This window comes from Anoplophora glabripennis, unplaced genomic scaffold, assembly GCF_000390285.2.
Source record: "Anoplophora glabripennis isolate ALB-LARVAE unplaced genomic scaffold, Agla_2.0 scaffold256, whole genome shotgun sequence".
Classification (NCBI taxonomy): Eukaryota; Metazoa; Arthropoda; class Insecta; order Coleoptera; family Cerambycidae; genus Anoplophora; species Anoplophora glabripennis.
In genome coordinates, this window is record NW_019416358.1 from 95,733 (window position 1) to 110,420 (window position 14,688).

At 32.1% G+C, this 14,688-nt stretch overlaps 1 protein-coding gene across 2 annotated transcripts; it reads left to right on the top strand.

Annotated features, from left to right (window-relative positions):
* Positions 1–172: 172 nt before the first annotated feature.
* On the top strand, positions 173–14,410 carry LOC108907971 (G2/mitotic-specific cyclin-B3). 2 transcript variants are annotated; one of them, XM_018711856.1, is made up of 6 exons: positions 173–261; positions 2,326–2,885; positions 7,258–7,519; positions 7,582–7,968; positions 10,394–10,568; positions 13,880–14,410. In XM_018711856.1, exons 2-6 carry the CDS (start codon positions 2,350–2,352, stop codon positions 14,035–14,037), a joined length of 1,518 nt encoding a protein of 505 aa, XP_018567372.1. In that variant the 5' UTR covers positions 173–261; positions 2,326–2,349; the 3' UTR covers positions 14,038–14,410. The 2 variants fall into 2 exon arrangements, with proteins under 2 accessions (XP_018567372.1, XP_018567373.1); XM_018711857.1 differs by having other exon boundaries at positions 7,279–7,519.
* The last annotated feature ends 278 nt before the right edge of the window (positions 14,411–14,688 follow it).

Consider the following 14,688-nt stretch of genomic DNA (forward strand, 5'->3'; position numbering starts at 1 on the left):
AAGAATGCTAATGCTTCGACGCAAAGTTTAAGCACATGCAAACGAGGTTTTAATTGTTTAAAGAACCGTTTTGTCCCCTCCCTGTTATTCGACCAATCGAATTGCGAAGTCCTTTAATTCTTAACAGTCGAAATATTTCAAAACAACTGAAAATCTAAAACCAACCGACAAGCTGACAAGCTTGACATCAACGAATTTTACATGTGCATTTTTATCCAATTTTACAAGAAACTTTATTAGAAATTACAAGATATTTTATGGGTAAGTCAGTTTTAATTTGTCTTCTGTTTGTTGTGAGTTTTTGTACACAATTTTTTAATTTTAATAGATAAATATGACCTTTTTTGTAGGAAAAGATTTTTTAACGACCTCCATTTTCTTTTTAACTTTTTCCTATTTTTTTTAAATAACCGATTTAGTGCCGTGTATTTATATTCAAGAAGGATTCAACTAGTGATTAATATATAGTGCGTGGAAATTATTTAGTAATTTTTTCATAATTACAAGGATTTTATTGCAAATTGTGCTAAAAAGGGCGGGTAAATTTTTCGTGGACATTGGTCTAATTTTGACGTTGGTATGATAAATACCCAGATATTAACTAGTACTATCATAATATATACAAATAATTTAATTTTAGGTAAGTAGTTTCGTTTAAAACTTGAATTTTCCTTTATTTTGTTATATTTTTGGTAAGATATATATTGATCTATATGATTACAACAGGTCACTGACTCGATCGTTGAGGTCCTGATTTAGGACAACATAATTTATTTATTCTTAAGATATAATATTAATAAATTAATTGTTATTATTATTTAAATTTATCGCGATCAGTTACGTAGATAATTTCACTGTAACACTGGGTAGATAACTTAAAAACAGGAATTCAAATTTGGTTATGTAGATATAACACGTTTATGAGTTTTTTTTTAATAATAAAATCAAAACTATTATTAATTTTTGGAAATTTAACAGAATTTTTTTATTTCAAGAAATTTTTTAAAATATTTTTGGAAAATTTAACCCATTTAAAATATTAATACTTGGGGCAAATATTTAAGTAATGCCTTAAAAAACTAAATAAATATTATTTGCAATTTGCAACATATGTTTCTTTTCCTCATTCGGCTACTTTGGATAAATCTGTAGTGATGACTGATGAAACTTTAGATAGTAATATATTTTGATAATGAAACGATTTTTTAGGGGATGATTTTTAAGGTCCCAATTCAAGCGAAATTCGTGAATAAAAAAATTTTAATATAGGTGGTCACCCCTGACATTTTAAAAAGGGTAAAACTCTGTTTTTTCTTTTTTTTTTCATGATCAACTGATATAATGCAATGGGGTTTATTTGTTTACGAAGCGAATTAAAATTTTAAGTAAATACCTAAGTGTGACTTCCTAGAAAGTTTTATTTTGTAAAAGTGTGTATAAAAACGCCTATTAGTTACTTATAAAAAATATTTGTATATATATTTTGCACATGTATATGTGCTACCCTTTTGAGATTTCTCTCTATTCAAAGTTTTCATTTTGCAAATTTCATTTCAAATTTTTTTTCGAAAATTCTATGGGCGTAGAAATCATCCCCTAAAAATTAACATCGGTTGCACCCTTCATTATCAAAATATGACCACTTTAATTTGATGTGCCGTCAACGGATATGTCTTAATTATTTTAATCAATTTCTTTTTATTTACTTTTACTTTGCAATTGCAAACACAGATTCATTGGTAATTTCGGAAAATGCATGAGATTCCTTTAGCTACTCACCTATATATAAAATTTCTTAATTTCACCCCTAGAGTACTTCCAAGTCCATTAAAACTCATTGCCTTTTATTTTGACAATTTGGACATGTTTTTATGACAGTTTAATCATTGTTGATAAAACGAATCTAATCTACTGTTACTTTTTCTCGTTCGCATTTAATAAGTAACAGTGATAGATGCATATGGTTCCAAAAATATTTGTTTCAGATAAAACTGATCATCTAAAAAAAATGTTCTGGAGTCAAAAAAGCTTTCAAATATAGACATTAAACAAGTAGCAATAAAAATACTGGATATGTTCTCAAAATTTTTTTGGCGAGCATAAAAAACCTCATTTAAATTCCATATAGAGTATTAAAATTGATAAACACGTTTTTGAGTGAGCAAAAATCTTGTATGCATTTTGATGTCCTCAAGCGGCTAAATTGAGCGATATTTTATGTAGGTAAATTGGGCTAAATAGGTTTATTCTGGAAATCTTTGGTCGAACATTACATCCTGTACATTTATACACGTTTTGAATATGAGATTTATTTTCTGCCTGCAGTTACATAGCGATTTAAAGAACATAATGGCCCCGACAAAATCTGTGCATCCGATGCTTTCCGAACTGGCATCTCGCCACACCATTTCCACAAGGAGCAGGGCAATTGCAAACTGTGGCCAAACCAAAGATGTCTCGCGAACTAAACGAAAGGCTGACTGTTCACCTTCGAAAGAAAACAAAGCCAACAAAAGAACAGCCTTTGGAGACAGAAACGTCAATGTCAACGACTTAAAAATAAAAGCCTTAGATGATAAGCACAAGGTGGGCTTGAAGTCATCCCTGCCAGTGAAAAAAGTAACAGTGCAAGTTAAAACTCTAACTTCCGTTAAGACAATATTAAAACCTAGACAAAACGAGAACTTACTGGCGCCGCCGCCGGCTCCCGGACACAAAATTGTTACGAGAGCTACTGGGAAAACTGTTATAGTACCTGATCAGACTGCTCAGAAACCAAAAGAAGTACTAAAGGATAGTACTAATGCCAATAAAGCTAACAAGAGACTGAGCAATGAGTTCGAGAAAACTGAGGAGACGTTATACTGTACTGCCTTAGAAGACGTGTAAGTATTTATTTCGTGCAATCTGAAAAGTTCTAAATCAGTTGTGTGCCTCTTCATTTCAACTGCCGTTGGAGTTAATTATTTTTTACAATAATAATGTAAGGTATACATACCAGTAATTATCAGTGGCACAGTTATCACCTTTAACACATTTTTTTTTAATATTAAGGATTTTCTGATATCCGATTCCAAAAAACAAGTAAATATCAATTACATTCCATTCACATTGACAGTAATAGTTTAATTAGTCATTTAACATATTTACATATCACTAACTGCAAAGAATTAGGCGAATAGAAAGAAGAATAATCTTAGGATTGAAACATTTCTGTTTTAAAAAATATGTATTTTATTATTAGAAATATTATATAAAATCTTTCAATCCCAGCCACGATTGCCACCATTTTAATTTTAAAATATGAGATGCTGAATACAAGGCTGTCCCTTGGTCTTCACGAAGCAAATCAAAAGATATTTTAAAACGTAAGGGAGAAGAGAAATCCATCATAGTACTAAATTAAAACCGTTCTGTGATCTGTGTTAAAATCTTGTAAAAAATAAAAAACTAAAAAAAGAAAATTCAAAGTCATAGCGGAACTGTCATGTGGTATATATGATGGAATGCAACGTCGATACAAAAGAAAAGGACTTGATTTACTTACATACCATCTTGTAAGCTAGCATAGACATAGCTACGGTGGGCAGCTTGGAACGCTTGCCCACCCACCCCTGTTCATTTAATGAAAGAAAAAATTACAAAAAAAATTGTTGCGCCGGTAACAATTATTTATTTAAGAAACTCCAACTGACAATTACGTTTAAAAAGTACCAAATTATTCTTTAAAAATAGTAATTGATAAACAAAAAATTATAAATTTAAGTTAAAATGATTTTAATTTATTAAAGTTGGGAAACATGATAATTTTAAGTATGTGCTTTTTTTGTCACATCCCCCGACATAAATATAAATTTTTGTTTTGCCACGGCTATGCCCTTATAATCTTGTAAGCTAGTATTACACACTACAGTTTAGTAATGATTACAGATCAAAATTAGAATGACAGATGACAAGGCTGCTATTAAAAAAATACTTTAAGGCCCAGTACATTGAATCTCGGTTAAGCCTTGGTTAAGTAATCACATGGTTGAGGTGTACATATACTGATTTATTTTATAATAGTATATTCACTGTCTAATCGCCTGATTAGTTAATCGAGTCTTAACCGAGACTCAACGTACCGGCCTTAATATTTTACTATTATGTAAATAGGTCGGGAGTTATGTTAAAGTATCACATTTAACAAAAAACTACAATGGGTATAAATAAAAGAGTTTATAGACAGAACAAACAATTTACAAATTATTTATTGTTTCAATTTCTTTAAAGAAAAAGAAAATTGAAGGAAAAAAATTAATAATGTAACTTACGTCAACCAAAGAAATGGCAAATATATTAATATAGTGGCATTTCAATACAACTTGCCCATGCCAAAATTCAGTTTGCAGCCGTTTTTAAGAAAGGTGACAACACAATCATTTGTAGATACAATGCAAATGAGATTATGGGGGTAATTATTGTTAAAAATAATCATTTCATGATAATGATCATGAATTCTAAGTGAGTTTCCATCATCTTTGAAAAATATATTTTATTGACCTACCTTACTCTTCAAAAATAAAAAGATGCTCTGGCAACATCAGAAGCATAAATTATTTTCTAAAAATGGAGTAAGGTAAATTAAAAAAATTGCAACAGGTATAAGGAAGAAAATGAAAAAATGGAGGAATAAGCAGCAAGACAAAAAAACAATACCAAAAAAAACAAGAATATATTGAAGTTTAAGTGAAAATACCTACTAGTTGGTATTGTTACATATGCTAGTCACGAAGAAAATATGATAGTGTTAAACATCATATTTGTTGCAGATGATAGATGTGTACAGTAGACTGGGCCAAAAAAATTTAACATTTTTTTTTGATATACAATCGAGAATATTATTAAGAATGACGAAAAAAAATATCTTGAGAGTTTGAGCCCTTAATATTAGTTTTAAGAGGTCTATCATCGCTAGTTTCAATTTTTTATTCCTGATAGCATTTTTTCGTCAAAACTGCCAAACCATCAAGGTGAAAAAAATTATTGTACTTATACATTTATATGAAAGAAAAATCAGATTATGGCTCAAAAAAATATTCAAGGTCATTTTTACTCAGTCGGCATTTGTAGTAGACGTTGCAGTTATTAAGGAGAAGGTGAAGTATTTTCACTTGTCATAATGCTTAATAAGTTGAGGAAAAGAGAAACAAATAGAGGGGTAAGGGAGGAAAGTTGAAAGACATGAATTCGTATATATTAATGAATATAATGTAAATAAATGATCTTTAGTAGTAAAACTACATGATTGTTATTTTTAAAATTATTTTGAAACAGAAAAACTACATTCTTGTAGAATAAAATAGCTATTGAGTGAGAATGAATTTGAATATATTATGAATTTTGGATATTTTTGATGATTGTATTGATAGAATAATAATTGTCGATGATGTATAATATCAATTCTTTATAGGGTGTGAGAATGAATATTATTCCTCTGATTTGAGATGAGAAAACTTAGTTCCATTGAGTGAAAAAATTGGGTGCAAAACGAAAAAACAACTTTAATTTTTACTTCAACTTCAATCGTAAATAACTTTTGAAGGAGTAAATTTATGCAAAAATGTTAAGAGACCTTTTTTGGAGAGCATTAAATTTCCTTTGAAAATCTATATTGTTCTTTTTCAGATATTAATTTGTTTGCTATTTACAAAATTCCAAAGTTAAAGTCAAATCGGAAAAACATCAATTTTCAAGGCTTGATTACATGGAAACAGCTCGTCTGCCGAAAATTTTCAATCAGATCTTTTTTGTAGGGCATTCAATTTCCATCAAAAATATTTGTAGTTATTATACAGGGTTCGTAGCAGCCGGGAAAACCGGGAATACCGGGAAAAGTCAGGAAATTTGTTATTCTTCATAAAAAACAGAGAATAGTCAGGAAATCCTGGAGAAGTCAGGGGATTCTTTATTGCTTTTGAACTATGAACCCTGAGTTTAATTTTTTTACCTCGATGGTTTGGCGGTTTTGACGCAAAAATGGGATCAGGAATAAAAAATCGAAACTAGCGATGATAGACCTCTTAAAACTAATATTAAGGGCTCAAACTCTCGCGATAATTTTTTTCGTCATTCTGAATGATATTCTCGATATATCTTAAAAAAAAAAGTCAATTTTTTTGGCCCAGTCTCGTGTACAGGCTCCTAAAAGTACAAAGATATTTGATTGACTAAATCGGTTTTAAATTGTAATTTCAATAATTTCCTCCAGTTTGTTCAATATGATGATAATTTATACAAACAAAAATTTCTTATAACAACTACTAATACAAAATGTGATATTTTAATATGGCTACATTGAGTTATTTGCAAAATATCCAGGGTGATTCAGAACTTATCCAAAAAAAAAAAATTCTGGATGTACAAGGGCAGTTCGACAATGATTTAAAAATACACTTCTGCATGGCATTGGAAACTGGTCCACTGTAAAACCTGACCTCGCATAATGCGTCCGGCATGACGGTGTGATAAAAACAGACAAAAACTTTCGCAAGGAAAGAAATAAATAGAATTTTATAGCACCTATTTTATATCGGCAAATTCAACGGCTTTTGCCTTTATTAATTAATATAATAAATTTTTTTTTGGGTCCGTCTTACTCAGTTTCTACGAACTAACACAAATGTTGTCTTGCTTCACCATAACAGAAATGCTTCACCATAATTCAAAGTCTTGCTTCACCATAAATTAAAACGATATCCATCAACTCCTAATTGATACACACAAACCATTTTTGACACTAACTACTAAAAAAGTATTGTAAACACCACAGAAAGCAGGTAAACACTATTGCAGCGACGATTGCAAAATTGGATTTCAGTATTCGGAGTTGCTGAGGCTACGACGCTCTCCACGCGTATTGCGAATAACGCTAGAGACTACAGTTGTCCAGCTATGTAGTGGTTGAATGGACTATAACTTCAATAATTTTTTTCTCGGAAACTATAAGGATTTTAAAAAAAAAATTTTTATGATATTGACTCAATTTCTCATGCCGCATCTATTCCCAAATTTTTTTGGATAAGTTGTGGATCACCCTGTGTACAGTAAATAAACTTAAGAAAAGATTAAACAAAATACTAACTAACCTGATGATTACTTGTACACTTACCTTACTCAAAATTTGTTTATTTTGACATTAAGTAACATTTCTTTAATCGATATGGAACAAATAAGCTTAAAACATATACCACCAGTATTACATTCTATACCTTTTAGTAATGACACTCCATACTTCAGTGCAAAGAAACATCAAGGTACCAGATCCGAAAAGTCGACCGAGTCTTCACCATGTAATAATGGGGAACAAGCTAGTGCGAACAACATTTCCCTAGTGGCTGAACAGATTGAGACCAGACTGAATCTTGGCAATCACGAAGTTCCTTATGATGTCGAAGATTATGACAAAGAAAACTGGGACGATATATTTCAGGTGTCTCATTACGCAATGGATATATTTAATTACTTGAAGGACAGAGAAGTGAGCACGAAAATAATTTCTATCGTGGATTTTTATTACAGATTATTTTATCTTTTTAATAGGCAAGTTTTCAAATTCCTGACTACATGGACCGTCAGATATGCCTGACGCGTTGGATGCGCTCACTTTTGGTCGACTGGATGGTGGAGATCCAGGAAAGTTTCGAATTGAACCACGAAACTCTGTACCTCGGTGTCAAGCTTGTTGACATGTACCTCAGCAGGATGACAGTGGGAAAGGAAACTCTCCAACTTGTTGGGGCCGCCGCCATGTTCATAGCCAGCAAATATGATGAAAGGATTCCCCCATCTGTCGACGATTTCCTGTACATCTGTGATGGAGCGTACTCGAGACGCGAGCTGATCAGGATGGAAATGAATCTGCTGAAAATATGCGGTTTTGACCTTGGAATTCCCATCAGTTACAGGTTTTTGAGAAGATATGCCAGGGTATGTACTTTTACATTTGCTCTTAGGTTTGCAAGGGTTTAATTGGAGTTGTATAATATTGGAGAAGTAGAAATATGAGGGTTGCCTTTTATGTTTCTGGAATAGAGAACAAAAAAATAAATTAATCGTCATATATGGCTTTATTCTGTTTTTCAAAATATTCTCCTGGAAGATCGATACACTTTTGCATGTGCTTGAACCAATTTTCGAAGCAATTTTTTCATTCCGATTGAAGTACCTCCAAAACATACATTTTGAGCACTACAACAGATTCTTCATTGAAAAACGATCTTGTAATTTATTTTTGATGTGCGGGAATTAAAAAAGTCATTGGATGCCAAATTAGGGCTGTACAGCGGACGACTCACCAATTCGACTTTTTCAGTTCTCAAAGAGTCTCTGACTTATAGGCCAACCAATAGAGCGAAAAAAGAGGCTGTTTTTACACTTAAATATTATAGCAAATTTCATGTATTACCTTTTGAGAAATACTTAGTAAATGAAAACCCAAGTGATTTCCCCAGCAAAGTCGTGAACAATTTTTTTTAAAATGCAAAAAAAGACATTTTTTGTTTTTTTTATATCTTGAAAAATAATGATGGAATCGTCTTACTCTCAATAGGAGTTTTGTAGAAAATAAAAAAACCTATAAAATGGTTTTTTGTGCGACTCGATCGGTTAATTTTTTACAGAGAAAATCCGGAAAAATCTCTAAAATATACCTTTTTTCAAAAATTTATAACTCGGTCAAATTTGAAGCTAGAAAAACAATCTTGCGAAAAATGACAGACGATAATATGTAATTTAATTGTGCACAAGATGGTTTCTGTCCGATGCATAGTTTTTGCACAATTGCATTATAAACAAATTAGGGTCTTTTTTTGCACAACATGTCGTTTTATCAAAAATAATCCGATTTAAATTCTGAAAATGGCATCTGAAAGTAGACGACAAAATCTCCAATTTGTATATCTCAGATTTTCGCCTGGGTGATGGGAAATATGTTAAAAATGCCCTTGAAAGACGCCCGAAACGATCGTAAGTACGTTCGAGCGAAAGTCGGATACTTTATATCGTTTCAGGTGATTTTCAAAGGCATTTTTAGCATATTTCCCCTTACCCAGGCGAAAATCTGAGATATACAAATTGGAGATTTGTCGTCTACATTCAGATGCCGTTTGCAGAATTTAAATTGGACCATTTTTGATAAATCGCCACATTGTGCAAAAAAGACCCTAATTTGTTTATAATGCAATTGTGCAAAAACTATGCATCGGACAAAAACCATCTGGTGCGTGATTAAACTACATATTATTATCTGCCATTTTCTGCAAGATTGTTTTTTCAGCTTCAAATTTGACGGAGTTATGAATTTTTGAAAAAAGGTCCATTTTAGAGGCTTTTCTGGATATTCCTTGTAAAAAATGAAATGAATTCTCTACAAAAGTCCTATTGAAAGTAAGACGATTCCATAATTATTTTTTGGGATATAAAAAAAACAAAAAGTGTAATTTTTTGCAGTTTTTATTATTTACAAAAAAATTGTTCACGACTTTGCTGGGGTTTTCTTACTTGGGTTTTCATTTACTAAGAATTTTTCAAATAAAACTAGGAGGTATCCATACACATCTACCTACAAATGTTTCAAGAAAACTTCTATCAAAAACTTGTAGTAAGAAAGTTATAGAGCACTATTCTTGTTAAAAAACAATAAATAAAACTACTAAAACATAATTATCTGTGCAATATACCCAATTTTTTGTTCCCCCAATTAGTTTATCTGCTTTTATTCCAAGCTGAAGCCTTTAAGGTTGTCGCTCACTTGCAAATTACAGCACAGCACGGCCTGTTCTTTCACAATGTGGATTGAACTAAAAAATGATTGAATGCGGTTGTGCATTCAACCTTTGAATTTCTAAAGAAACAGTAGCCAGAATGTTAAAAGGCAAGTTCTGTAAAATATAAAATTTGACTTCACTTCGGTAATCTAGGGTGTTTCCTAATGATGTGCAAATATTTTAAGGAGGGGGGGATCAAATCAAAAAAATATATTGGAAGTACCCCCTAAAAATACCTTCTAAACACCTCCTTAAAATATTTGCACATCATTATGAAACACCCTGTATATTACATTTAGTGTCACTTTTTAGAAAGCATATTTTACTTTACATACACAAATACTTCACACACGCGTCTACTTCACAGTCACTGATTTTGTCTGGCCAATATGGCCGATTGGGGCTGTGAAGTATTTGCACACTTAAAATACGACACCTTTACTGTTACTTTTCATTCTCAAATGTGTTTGTAAAATTGCAGTTTATGGTGCGGTGTAAGGAAAAATATTTGAGTCATCTAATGTTTTAACAACTAAAGTTTTGTCTATCACTTTTGTTAATGTGAAGTATTTCATTCTGTTTTGCAGTGTGCGAAAATAAGTATGCCTGTGTTGACCCTAGCGAGATATATATTGGAATATTCGCTGATGGATTACAAGACGGTCACTATCCGAGACTCAAAACTGGCATCGGCGGCACTTTACTTGGCGCTAAAAATGAAGAAAATTAGTGGTTGGACCCCCACTCTAGAATTTTACACAGGTAATAATTAAGTTTTCTTTTAATTTAACATGGCATTATCAAAAAGTGGATTTTAACTATATTAAAACTGTTTTAAGCTTGTCATTACGTCACTAGTGTGTCCTAATATCAGACAGTCGTTGCGGACGTGAATTCATTATTTGTTAAACGTAATGATGTAGGCAACCAGTAATAAAGTTTGGGAGATATCCAGATTTGGGAATTGTCAAGATAACATTTTAATTAAATGAAAACGGTGACTAATTTAACTAGGATTTTTCGTTTTAGTTCATACGAATATTGCTTGTGTCGTGATGCAATAGAAAAGATACAGCGGTTTTAGATTATGTGCCCATATCACAGTTTATAAAGGGTGTCCCAAAATTCGTACAAGAAGTAATTTTAATAGAAAACATAGGTTTTTAATTAAAAATTGTACATTTTTTACTGATTTATAAATATTGAGTGTTCTTGGGTTGTGTGGTATGTGACACCGTCTTGTTGAAACCACATGTCATATACATCCATATCTTGCAATTTAGGAAAAAAACTGGACTATAATGTCGCGATAGCGAGCACCATTAACCACAGCCACAGTTTCGACGAAGAATGGTTCGATGATGCCTCCAGCCTAAAAACGTATTAAACATCGACACGTTGTGGATGCATTTGTTTCTCAACAATCACTCATGGATTCTCTTAATCCCAAATGCGACAATTTTATTAACGAAGCCATCAAGATGAAAATGAGCCGCGTCGCTAAAGATGCTTTTGCTCGGAAACTCAGCATCCACTTCCATAATCCATTTAATGAACTCTCTTTGTCAGTAGGCCTCAATTTTTGAGTTGATTGAACATTGTAAGCATGAAGATGTTAATCTTTTATAAGAATATGCTGTAGAGCTTCTTGAAATGTCCAATTCTTAACCACGGTGACAAATTGATGTTCCTGGACTCTCACAAACTAATTGAACCAGTCTCCCTGAATTTTTCAATTAATCCATACCATCATTATTTTTTTTCAACAATGAAAAATTCTTTCGTGTGGCGCTCCATTTTTAATAACCCTGAACCGTCAGCTGTCACACTGTCTTTTTTTTTCGTTAGTAATACTTTACCGCACAAATGGTGCAAAATTAAATTTTCCTATAATGGATTTAATTCCATTCCTTATTTAGCATCATCTGGCATTCCGCAAGGGTCGGATTTAGGTCCATTACTTTTCTCTCTGTTAATGATCTTAATAGTGTAATTGATTGTGAAAAATTGTTCTTTGCAGATGACTTGAAATTGTTCAATGCCATTAAAGTAGTCGATGATCGTGTAAAGCTTCAGCTGCAGCTTAACAATGTGGTCCGATGGTGTACTTTGAACAAACTTTTTCTTAATAACAATAAATGCAAAACGATGTCGTTTACTCGTAAACATAATAAAATTTTGTTCAATTATGTAATCGATTCGCATGTGCTGGCTCACTGTGATGCAACCTAGTTACCTGGGAGTCCATTTTGACTCAAAATTAAGCTTTATGTCCCACATAGAGCACACCGTATCTGCTTCTACCAAAGCACTTGGATTCAGACAAGGTCGGGATTTCCATGATATTAAGGTTTTAAAAACCTTGTTTTTTTCCATATGTGAGATCCAAGCTTGAATACTGCTCGCTCGTTTGGAGGCATTTTTATTATACAGTGTAGGAAAGTACCGACGGTCTATCAGAAGTTACGTGAGAGCGATAAAGAAAGCCATAGAAATCCATGTGATAGACAAGGATGGCTATAATGAAGGCGTTTAATAGTCAACGCCCATTTCGCCCTTCCACAAATAAGAAGTGGATCTTATTTGTGGAAGGGCGAAATGGGCGTATTAGATGCCTTCATTATAGCCATCCTTGTCTATCACATGGATTTCTATGGCTTACTTTATCGCTCTCACGTAACTTGTGATAGACCATCGGTACTTTCCTACACTGTATTCATGTATATTCATGATCGAGGCAATACAGAGAATTTCTAAAATATCTTGTATATTGCATTGGCAGTATATATCCGGAGGTGGTTGTGACGATAACTTATTACTTAGCCGGTTCGGTCTTAATTTGTTAAATTTTAGGAGACGCTATTATTCACTTAAATTCATACATTCCCTCTTACGTAATGAATTTTTAGACAACTTTATTTTCTAGTTCATAGAACGTCAAATCGTTCTTGGTCTACTTTTCACACTCCTTTAGCTAGAACGAATCTTTTATTGTCAGCATATTTTATTATTTTATATTTTATAATTATAATTCTATTTGTATAGTCTTTCCGAAGTCAGCTGAACATGCATAAAAAAAACAAGCAATCAAATTTAATGAGTTTCATAGGCGCCCCTAAAAAAGTTTTCTTCCAAAGGTAAAAAATTATAATAATTTGTATATAATGTGTAGAAAATTTCTATTATATGTTCATTTCACCAACAACATATTTTAATTATTTTTGTCCTCAAACAATTTTATTATATTGATGGTAAATTTCGTTTTGTTCCGTTTCAAAAGGTCTCTAAAATGCCGTGTTGTAATAATATTAATAAACCAAATATCCCTCTTATTTATCCCTTTCACAATTGTAATATGAATGATTAATAGAGGGCGCCTATAATAAATTAAAATTACTTGAATCACACCAAATTCCGCATTGCTGCACTGCACTGCACTGCCAGGCGACTTGTCGACAATTGAAATTTATGACTCAGTCAAGCAGAGCAACAGTGAGTATTGCTGTTTGCCCACACGCTCATTCAACTGGGGGTATACATTTCTACCACCTGCACGTTTAGTTCGACCAGACCTGTATATGGGTATGGCTAAATAAATATGGGAACAAGTTTTTCAAATATTTCAATGCCGAGTTGCTGCGTCAACGACCGAACCTGGTACATACTGTCATCCTGTTGGTTCTTCAATTGATATCGGAAAGACTATAATAGCTGAGATTTTCAACTGTTCTCTTCTGAGCTCTTTGATGCAACTAAGAACTGATATATTTAATTGTTACTATATCTAACGGTAGCCAGTAAAATATTTGCATGAATTATTTTTTGTTCTTTTGTTTTATTTTTTATTTTTTAGAGTAATGCTTAGTGCTACCATCAGTTTATTTTGTTGTGTATTGCTTTATTCCTTTCTTCACTTTAATACTTGTATTGGATTGTCCTGTAAATGGTTATACTGTTGGACGAATAAAGTGTTATTATTAAAATTCAATTCTCCCATGAATTTTGAGACACCCGACAAATGCTGTGCTCACATCTAACAAACGACATGGGTAATATATGAATAATTTTTCTAGGCTACTCACTGATGGAAATAATGCAAGTAGTGTTCCTACTAAACAACGGAATTAGTCAGCCTCCCAAGTCTCAGTTGATGACCGTACGTAACAAATACTCCCACAAAATATTCTTCGAAGTAGCGAGAACTCCACTAGTTAAAAACGAAGATCTATAACGATAGGCCAGTATTACGATCTTAGGATGTACATGTTTTATATTCATTTTTACATATTTTATTGACATTTTACATGATTGTTTCTTTGTATAATTTTGCAAGGTATACACAATACTAATAACTAATTTGTGATGCAATTTCTATAAAATTGTGTATATTTTTATCCAATGTTTTTAACAGAATTATATTAATTCTCAATATATAATTTTATTTTCGATATAAGCTTCAATTGTAATTGACTACCTACTTATCTCTTATTTTAGTATCTCGAAATATATTTTTAAAATCCTTATCACTGTTCCACTAGTAATTTCTTTTGTTGATTCTTCCGCAGCCAGGGCGATTAATGTACTTTGTTGTTAAATAAATAAAATAAAATTGCAAAATTTGTTTTGATCCGTAAGTATACAGGGTGTTTTTAAATATAAAAGTAGTAAAAGTGGTACCAGTGAATGTAGAGCCAAAAATAAGAGGATTGAAGTAAAAATACCTATATAAAAGTTGCACCCCTGAGGCGATATACCCTCTTAAAGGAGGGGGTTGAAATTCACATTTTATTATTATTAACATGGGAAATGCTAGAGACACGAAACTTGGTATGACCATCCTACAAAGAGACAGCTTTTCAATATTTTTTCGATCATTGGCGTA

Bases quoted from the DNA above. Each gene is read 5' to 3' on its own strand.
- LOC108907971 (XM_018711856.1), top strand. From the start codon at position 2,350: ATGGCCCCGACAAAATCTGTGCATCCGATGCTTTCCGAACTGGCATCT. The intron at 2,886-7,257 runs GTAAGTATTTAT...TATACCTTTTAG, and splicing joins TGTACTGCCTTAGAAGACGT to TAATGACACTCCATACTTCA. The intron at 10,569-13,879 runs GTAATAATTAAG...TAATTTTTCTAG, and splicing joins CACTCTAGAATTTTACACAG to GCTACTCACTGATGGAAATA.